Source organism: Canis aureus, chromosome 2 (assembly GCF_053574225.1).
Source record: "Canis aureus isolate CA01 chromosome 2, VMU_Caureus_v.1.0, whole genome shotgun sequence".
Classification (NCBI taxonomy): Eukaryota; Metazoa; Chordata; class Mammalia; order Carnivora; family Canidae; genus Canis; species Canis aureus.
Genome location: NC_135612.1, coordinates 14306254 through 14316433, shown reverse-complemented (window position 1 = coordinate 14316433; position 10180 = coordinate 14306254). Strand labels below are relative to the sequence as shown.

At 36.6% G+C, this 10180-nt stretch overlaps 1 protein-coding gene across 1 annotated transcript in view; it reads left to right on the top strand.

Moving 5' to 3' along the window:
- Positions 1-10180, top strand: part of ARSK (arylsulfatase family member K) — a 34911-nt gene that overhangs the window by 22756 nt on the left and 1975 nt on the right. The window contains exons 6-7 of the mRNA XM_077864261.1: positions 617-841; positions 8943-9167. Of these exons, the coding sequence (XP_077720387.1) occupies positions 617-841; positions 8943-9167 (450 nt within the window). The remainder of the gene's footprint in view (positions 1-616; positions 842-8942; positions 9168-10180) is intronic.

The following is a 10180-nucleotide window of genomic DNA, read 5'->3' as shown; positions in this document are numbered from 1 at the left end:
GGTTTTGTTTTTAATAATATAGTCCCCTGTAGGCCAGATTCAGGAACTGCCAAAAGGGATGACTCTTCTCTGTAGACTGTGCCTTACTGATTCAATGAAGAGGATACTAAGAGACAGGAATTAGTCAGAGAAATATTACTGTCCAGGTATGTCCTATCCAAGAATATGGTATATCTAAATCTGTTAGTTGGGGTTTTGGAAGAAAGAGGAGCAGGGAGGAAGACTTCTGACCCCCATGGAGCAGAAACTGTGGGTTGGTGGCAATATCAGTCCCTTCTTTGTCTGAGACATAGTGCAGTGCTGACATCTAGAGTTGTCTTTCTTTTTTTCATTTAAATCACCAGGGGGGAAAAAGTTTTCCCCCAAGCTCTGAGAGGAACACAGAAACCAAGCCAGCATGATCTCCAAATAAAGAAACTTATCCTCTCAGTACTGTATTTTCTTCTTCCTCTCCTGTCAGGTGAGGAACAGACACATGAAACTTGGCCTAATGTACTTGAGAACACTAGATAACATTCAGATGTTAAGAAGCATCCTCTTGGAAAGTAGGGTTGTTACAAGCTTACTGTGATAGAACACAAACTAAAAGCTAATTAAGATTTGTCTTGTATCTTAGGAGAAATTATTTTAGCTCTTCGCCAGTTAGATCTGCTTCAGAATACTATTGTCATATACACCTCAGACCATGGAGAGCTAGCCATGGAACATCGTCAGTTTTATAAAATGAGTATGTATGAAGCTAGCGCCCACATTCCACTCCTGATGATGGGACCAGGAATTAAGGCCAACCAACAAGTATCAAATGTGGTTTCTCTTGTGGATATTTACCCTACCATGCTTGGTAAGTAACACATTCGGTAAATACTTATTTGTAATAATGTTGGAAAATGAATAAGCAAAGTAGTCAGAGGTTTGCCAACTTGTTCATAACCTTGAACAATTCTTTTAACTATGAGTCAAATCTACATCTGAAAAATGAGGCTAATACTCCTCAAGTTCTGTAGCCTTCATATACTACAGTCATTTTTCCCTTCAAAAGATTCATAACTAAGGACATGACTGTATACAGTAAGCCACTGAAAATACTCAGGTTCATAACTTCATAGATTTGATTTGTGTATCACGTGATTCTCTACTACCATCTCTCAAAAGTATAATTTCCTTTTGGATTATTCCATCCATTTTGAAACTAATCATTTGTACAGTTTTAGAAAAGTATGAACGTGTTTCTCCTCAGAATCTTTAGATTGTTCTGTGCTAAGTACTTTACTAGCTTCTTAATGTCTATATGCATAACCATAGGTCTAGGACGGCAATATTTGGGTAGGGGTAGTTAACAGTTTTTGTTGCAGGTAATAGAATCACACCATCAGCAAATTCAGATGAAATTACATAGACATATTAGTCTCTAATTTAGCAGACTACTATAAATTCAATAACATTTAACTACTGAAATTCTTCTAAGGCACCCTCAGTTGCAAAAAGTACCACCTATTTATAAATAGATTTTGCTGAAAGAAAAAGATAGTACAACATAAGATATGGATATTTAATATATGTATACCAAAGAGTGAAAGAAACATGTATTTGAAAACCAAAGAAGTAAGAAAGTTCCTTTTTATCTCCTTTCTTCTGCTACAAGGACTTTCCTTCATTTAACTAAAGACTATTCCAGGGTCTTAAAATTCTTTATGGTTAATTTTTTTCAGTGCCTTTTCCCTTTCTCTTTTATTTTACATCACCTCTTGTATATTTGATCACACTTCTTTGTCATTCTTTTGCCTGATGATATTTTTAACCTCTTCAGTTTCCTCATTGTCATTTGCTGGTTCCCCTATATCCCAAAGCAATTATCACACTTAGCTGTATCTCTGACACTTTCAGGCTCCATCAATTTTCAGGCAATCCCTATTACTTCCTCATTTCTGTGTTGATAAGAAGGGTATGCATGATTATGTGGGTTTGTGTCTCTCTTATTATCACCTTTATAATCTTAGAACAGGTGCTTCCGGACAATGGCATCTCTTTACAGTTTCCTCTCCAAGTTTTTCCTCCTGTAGAAGTCTTCCCACTCCATTGCCAAGTTTGCTGAACTTTTTTTTTTTTTTAGCCCTGTTCTGTTTTCTTGAAGGACAGTGACCAAAACTGCAAACGATCATCAAAGGTTGGGATGATTCTTTTTCAGTATTCCCTCAATATATTTCATAGTGATATTTGCCATTTTGTCTTTCTGACTATAGCAGCTCAATTGACCATTATGTACAATGATAGAGGAGTCTTACTCTATCTATGCTTAGTTGGCCTATCACCTAATATGATTAACATGTACTGTTTGAGTCATTTTTTTAAAGGATTTTATTTATTTATGAGAGACACAGAGAGAGAGGCAGAGACACAGGCAGAGAGAGAAGCACAAGGAGCCCGATGTGGGACTCAATCCCAGATCCCGGGATCACACTGAGCCAAAGGCAGACGCTCAACCATTGAGCCGCCCAGGTGTCCCAAGTCATTTTTTTTAAACACTGTTTTATATTTGCCAACAATGCAGATTTTCTACTCTATAATTTTGATTCACCATTAACACTACTTGCCATTTTATACATCATAAAAGCTAAAAGGCATCTGCAAGACTTTACAATGAAAAGTTTCACAATGTATTTAGCTAATAAATTATATAAGAAAACACTAAAGTTGGTTAGAATGAGGGAATTTATTACCCATCTAGGGGAACACCTACCTATCCTATGCCTACTTTGTTATATGACAATTAAGCATTTCATTTGCCAAAATTAAACATTCCCAGAAACTCCTCCCATTCTTTCCCTACTCTTCTGGAAATTATGTAGCTTCTCTCCAAATTCTTTTCTCTGCAATTTGTTAATTATTACAATTTCCTAAAACTCACAGTTCTATGTAGATTTTTGCATTTCTTTATCTTTCACTGATTCTTCATAATAGATTCCTTCTGAGTCATATTTCCCTACAGGATACATTAACAACATTTAGGTCATGTGTTGATTAGACCTGCCTAACTACAGTAAAGGAAATTAAGCCAAAATTCAGTGTCTCTCTAATTCTGAACTGGAAATTAGCATCTTCAGGCTTTGCACAGTTTGTAGTATGTTTGATTGGAAATATTTTTATCACCAAAAGGGAAGAGTTACATTTATGGGGTTGGGGCAGAAAAGAGAATATCTGTGCATGGGTCCTTTTATATAAAACACTGAAACATTCTACTGACCAGATGTTAACCAGAGATAGGATAGAAAGAGAATGATGGAGGGGTGCAGCAAGAATCTTATGTTGGAGCCAGGAAACAACACAGCAACATTATCATTTATCTAAAATTAATCTTTTTGCAAATAATAAAGGCTTACTGTTAATAGAGCTCTTACAAATCCATAGAAAAAAGAGAAATACCCTAAAAAAATGACTGAAAGATATAAACAAATAATTCACAAGAGAAGATACACAAATGGCCAAGATATTTTAAAGATTCAAACTCAGTAGTCAGAAAAATATTCAACAAAAGATACTAATTTTCTTTCACATATGGAGTTTGCAAAGATTAAAAAGAATTAGAAAAGCTTATATTGGAAATAGGCCTTTTCTTATTCTGCTTCGAGTATAAACTGGCACAGATTTTCGGGATGCAATGTAACATAATGTTCCAAATCACTCAGAAATATGTACACTTTTTGAACTAGAAATTCTAACTTTAGAAAATAACCTATAGATATATATAAAGATTAATCTCCATGGATATTTATTATAGTATTATATTAAGTTAAAGAATTAAAAATTTTTTTTAAAAAAGAATTAGAAACAGTACGAATGCTAAGTAGTAACAGAATGGATAAAAAATACTCAATTTTGAACGATGAAATGATCTGTGAAAATGGCCCCCCTAAATTATTGAAAAGAAAATGTAGGTTTTAAACTGTATAAATGGGGGGGGGGGTTATTTACTGAGATAGGGTGTATGGAATTTATTGTCCAAATCAGCACATTTTTTAGACTGTTAACAATTATACCAGGATTAAAGGCATAAACAGTCTACTGCCTCGTTGAACACTCTCATCAGCCAACAAGGCAACATTGTTCTCATAGTCTATGTGTTATCTGATGTTTCATTCAACCTTTTAAAATGAAATTGTTTAGTACTGGAAGAGTTTAAAGCTACTTCAGTGAAGATTAACTCAAAAATTAGACCTGTAGGACAGTACATTCTGTTTCACCTCTGCTTAATAAATAACATATACAGATTATAACATATCTACAACGGACTTTTTATTTTGTGATTCTTCTAACCAATTAGGAGTTTATAACAGATATAAAACATAATCTATTCTTAGATTCTAAAGGCCTTTTCTTTATTAGCTTAGCCATTGCTGTATTATTTTGTATGAATCTAAATTACACACCGAGTATGGGATTAAATGTCTTAGATCAAAGCCTCAAGTCAGACCTCCTCTTCTCTTAAGTCCTATGGATCTCATAAATATATAAAAGATGGTGATTGAAAACACCTCAAATAAAAGGACATTAAATAGGAAAAACCAATTGGGATTCCTGCTTTAATAAATCTACCTTACTATGAAGCGCCCGTTCAAATTTAAGAGACTACAATGCTTTTAATAAAAAGTCTGAATTTACAAATAGTTTTTAAAAGGTATTTTAACTATACCTAAAACATATTGCATAGTATGTTAACTAGCTGGAATTAAAATAAAAACTTGGGGAAAAAATGTAAAAGGTATTTTAAGAGTTTTTCCCTTCCTATAAAATGATATTTTATGATAAAGTAGAAAGGGTTATTCTTGGTCTGTTTATCTTAGCAGGTACTTTATGGTATACTATCACATTACCATTTTCTTTTTTCTTTTTTTTTTTTTTTACATTACCATTTTCTAATGCAGAAAAGTACCATTTTTGTGAACTGGAATTCTTTACCATTAAAGTTGATATCATTTTAGAGATTATTCTTTAAAAATTACTCCCCCATATATTTTCTTTTCTAATAACCTATTATTAGCATCTTTTGGCTCAGGTAGAAATAAAGGTAGTCTCGCTTTAAAATTGTTTTGATTTTCTCATTTAAACTTATTTTCATGTGAATTTTTTCTTTTAATAGTTGATCTTTTTTGTAAGACACCGCCTTCCTCTAACATAAAAAATAAATCCATATTTTTTGCATTGTGAAAATGTAATTATATAAAAATGCAGTTGTGTTTAAAAGAACACTTAATTGTGAAGGATTCACGTTGCAAAACCCTTCCTGTCACAAGATCTTAGTGGAGGGTTGGGAGAAGCATTCTACACAGACGATTTTGTTTTTATTATTTAAAAAATACTGCGAATTTGAGTAACGATAGTAAAGCAAGACTTGTGTTGGGAATACTGAAGAATCCAGAGATCTTGGAGCCAGACTGCCTAAATTAAAATCCCTCCTTCAGTTTTGGCCTCGGGCGAGTTACTTAACAACTCTGGCCTTCATTTTTTTTTTTTTTTTTTTTTAATCAATAACATGTAAATAATAGTGGCTATTGCAAAGCTTAGAACAAAAACTGGGACATGGCAAACAATTAAATGTTAGGCATTATCATCATCATTTTTATTCTTTGGAATGCCCTAAAACATCTACATAGTTTGCATCACTGCCATACCAGTGTAATCTTTTATCCATTTGTATGGTCAGGAAGAAATATAATCTTATCTCTCTTCAGGAAACCATCATATATATCCAGGTCTGCCTTTTTCCTCATTTGTTTTAAATTCAAGACACTTTTATTAAGAATACTGCAGTTACTTTTAATCTTTGCCTCTACTACCGAGAAAGATGAAACTTACTTAAAACAGAATTTATAATGACAGATGTGCCAGAAGAAAAAACATATGAAAAATGGTTTTAAACAAAGATCAAAGAGCTTTTTGAAATGCAGTTTAAGCTAAAGGGCTTTTTAGGAAATCACTGATAAACATATGAGAAGTGAATACCCAGTTTCCTGAGGCACAGAAAGTTAATTAATATGTATTTACTAAATACTGTGGATATTTGACATGGGTTTTATTCTTCATCAGTTTACAAAGGTATATTATACAGCTACTACGAGGCCCCAGTTCTCTCCTGCCTGGCTCTGGTGCAGCACCTTCCTGGCCCCTAGCTGCTGCTCACACCATTGAGTCAGTTCATTCTGTGGTAGTTAGCACGTCATGCTTCAACTCACAGTCCTCTACTGGTTTCCCTCTCACAAAGAGTAAAATTCAAAATCTCTCTTTGGATCTGGGGTTCCAGCATGATCTCTAAGTCCTCTTTAACAGTTTCCCCCCTCACCTACCCCGCTCCAGCCAATCAGGGATCCTTGGTGGCCGGGGAACATACTAAGCAGGTTCCTGCCTCAGGGTCTGCATGCTTGCTATTCCCTGGGAGGGGGGATGCCCCTCCCCCAGATACCTACAGGATTCACCCTAGCCCTTCGTTTTTGGGTTTTTTTTTTAGGATTTTATTTATTTATTCATGAGAGACACAGAGAAAGAAAGAGAGGCAGAGACACAGGCAGAGAGAGAACCAGGCTCCATGCAGGGAGCCCAATGTGGGACTCAATCCCATGACTCCAGGATCACGCCCAGGGCCAAAGGCAGGCACTAAACTGCTGGGCCACCCAGGGATCCCCTCCTCGGGGGTTTAAATGTCATCTCCTCAGAGAGGCCCTCCCTGAATACAGTATATAAAACAGCAGCACCTGGACACATACTCGCCATCATTCTGTCCCCCTTACCCTGCTTTATTTTTCTTCACTGCACTTAGCACCATCTGACATGTCTGTCTGTCTGTCTCCCCACATTAGAATGTAAGCTCTAGGGGAGCTTATCTGCCTTGTCCACGTTGTTTCCTCACACCTGGAACAGCACCTAGGTTGTTGAATTAAAATTTAAAAATACTTAAATGTACTCTTAGCCCAGTTTATTGCTGACTTCCCATATAAACACAGAAGAACCATGTAAATTTTCTTAGCGTTCCAAACTTCTTTAGGAAAATTAGGCTAAGAATAGATCTGAAATAAGGTATTTCTAAATATCAAAAGTTATTAAAATGCTGACAACAGACAGGAACTTCCCAATCCTGGGTATATGCCAGTTGGTCCCTGATTTTCCAGTCATCGTTGAAGGCCTCCTCTCTCCCTTCCTGAGCCTAGCTAGTGGTGCCACCTGACGGCTGCCAGGCAGCCCGGCCTGACCCAGCCTGTTCCCCTGCTACCTGCATTCCTTAGGGCAGACTTCACTAGTAGCCTAAGGTCTTTGGCTCACGTGAGCTTTATCTCAGCAGTCCCTTTCTCTCGAGCAGTCCCTTTCTCTCAGGCTCCTCCTTTTTAATGTCTTTGCTACTTTTTGTTTTTAACCAGTTTGCTTGCTCACTTGTTTTCTTTTCTTCTTTCTCCAAAAAAGGTCTGTGGTTATGATTGGTTAGCAAAAGATTAGCATTATAATATGCCCCCTTCTGAGGAAACAGGAGGATAGATTTTTAAATTACATGTCAAACATGTACCTTAAGAAGATTTATAGAGGTCTTTGTCTACTTTTTATTCTCCTTTAATTAACCTATTTTTCTTCAGATACTTACAGCCAAGTTAATTTTCCTGTTCAATTTTGTTTAACTCCTAACATTGCTGATATATTACTTCCTATTTTTTACTGGAAATACTTAGTTGTACCTATAAAACATGGAACACGGAAACCAGAAAAGAGGTGGAAAGGCAACTGCCGGCTCATTTTGGAACTAGCCCAAGTACAATATAGGAAGGATACAGATATTCCTATCTATAGGAAGAAGATTGTTTGAGTTCCAAATACCTTAAAAGCAATTTTTAAAAAATACCTCTTTTTAAGTTAGACATTCCTCATGCTATTGTTTTATAAGTTTATATTTGATAAGGGGAAAATAAAATTATTTTTCCCTAAATTGGTATAAGCCAAGATTTCCAACATATGTTCTGCAAAATACTAGCCCCTCAAGATGCTACTTGAGGGTAAAAATGTTATGTCATCAAATAACTTTGGAACACATAGCATACCACACTTAAAGGTTTATAGTATACATCAGCAATAAATTTACGTCTACAATAAATTTACCTACTTAATTTTAATCATTGTTTGCAAACAGAGAGGACTATTAAACCCTTTATTTTTTTTAAGATTTTATTTATTTATTCATGAGAGACACAGAGACAGAGAGAGGTAGAAACACAGGCAGAGGGAGAAGCAGGCTCCATGCAGGGAGCCTGATGGGGGACTCCATCCTTGGTCTCCAGGATCAGGCCCCAGGCTGAAGGCGGCGCTAAACCGCTGGGCCACTGGGGCTGCCCTAAACCCTTATCTGGCAGAACTGATGTGAGAACCAACGGTAATTATTTATCATTCAGAAATAAAAGACTGATCAATATCTGTTGAGGATTTCCTGTCAGGCACTGGTCTCAGAATTTTGCATAAATTATATTTAAACCTTAAATAAGCCTATGAAGTACAGGTATGATTATTATTCACCCTTTGTAGATGAGGAGCCTGAGGTTCAGAGAGGTTAATATCACACCCAAGGTCACAAGGCTGGTGCAGTAAGCATTTGGTTTTTTGTTTGTTTTTTAAAAGATATTATTTATTTATTCATGAGAGACATAGGCAGAGGGAGAAGCAGGCTCCATGGAGGGAGCCCTATGTGGGACTCAATCCCAGAACTCCAGGATATGACCTAAACTGAACACAGATGCTTAACTGCTGAGCCACCCAGGCATCCCATGGTGTGGTAAGCATCTGGATGTAGGCAGGTCTACTTACAAAATCTATATGTGGTCTTTGGTCTCCACAACCTCTAAGGATGTCATTTATGAGTGTTTCAATTAATGAAAAGAGTAAGTTATTTAAAAATATTGTGTTACTTTGTCACATAGATATTGCTGGAGCTCCTCTGCCTCAGAACCTGAGTGGATACTCTTTGTTGCCATTATCATCAGAAATGTTTTGGAACGAACATAAATTAAAAAACCTACATCCACCCTGGATTCTGAGTGAATTCCATGGATGCAACGTGAATGCTTCTACCTACATGCTTCGGACTAACCAATGGAAATATATAGCCTACTCTGATGGTACTTCAGTGTTGCCTCAACTCTTTGGTAAATCTGTTGACCTATTTTTTAAGTGCAGTATTATATGTAATGAGCTAACCTCCATAGTGTTGCTCAAGAGATCCAGTCATCATTGGTTAAATAAATAAATACCTGCTGCTTCTCCTGCCAGGACATCTACAAAAGGTTTTCCACATGAGGTGCAGCTTCTTTGCAAATCATCTGAATTCCAGAGCAAGTGTCCTAAGGCTTTTGATCAGGGTCTCAAGACTGAAACCATGGTTTTCTTTGATCCAAGGTGTCCTCTAATATTCATGGTTATCTTTCCCAAACAGTAGTCAACACCCTCTCATTATACCTTGGTTTCAGCTGTTCTGGAGATTAATCTCTTTATCTTGTAAAGCCTGACATTCGACATATATTATTTAAGAGAACACCATTATTCTCATTTTATAGAGAAGATTAGGGGTCAAAGGGATTCAAATACCTGTGCAAGATCTCACAGTTAAGTGGCAGAACCGGTCCAACTTCAGGTCTAACTTCAAAATCCATGTTCCTTCCACTCCACAAAGATGCCCACTAGCTAAACTTCTCTTTCAATTAATTTTTTTTTAATTTTTAAAGATTTATTTATTTATTTTGGAGAGAGAGAGTATGCATGCACAGTGGGGAGGGGCAGTGGGAGAGAGAGAATCTCAAGCAGACTCCCCACTGAGTGCAAAGCCCAACCCGGGGCTGGATCGCAGGACCTTAAGATAACCTGAGACAAAATCAAGAGTCAGATGCTTAACCAACTAAGCCACTCAGGCACCTCTCTATGAGTTAATTTTATTTATTTTTTTAAAGATTTTATTTATTTATTTATTTGAGATAGAGTGGGTGAAAGACAGAGCATGAGCGGGGAGGAGGCAGCAGAAAGAGAGGGAGTAGCAGGCTCCCCACCAAGCAGGGAGCCCAATGTGGGGCTTGATCCCAAGACTCCAGAATCATGACCTGAGCCAGAGGCGGATGCTTAAGAGACTGAGCCACCCAGGCACCCTTATGAGTTAATTTTAAAGCAA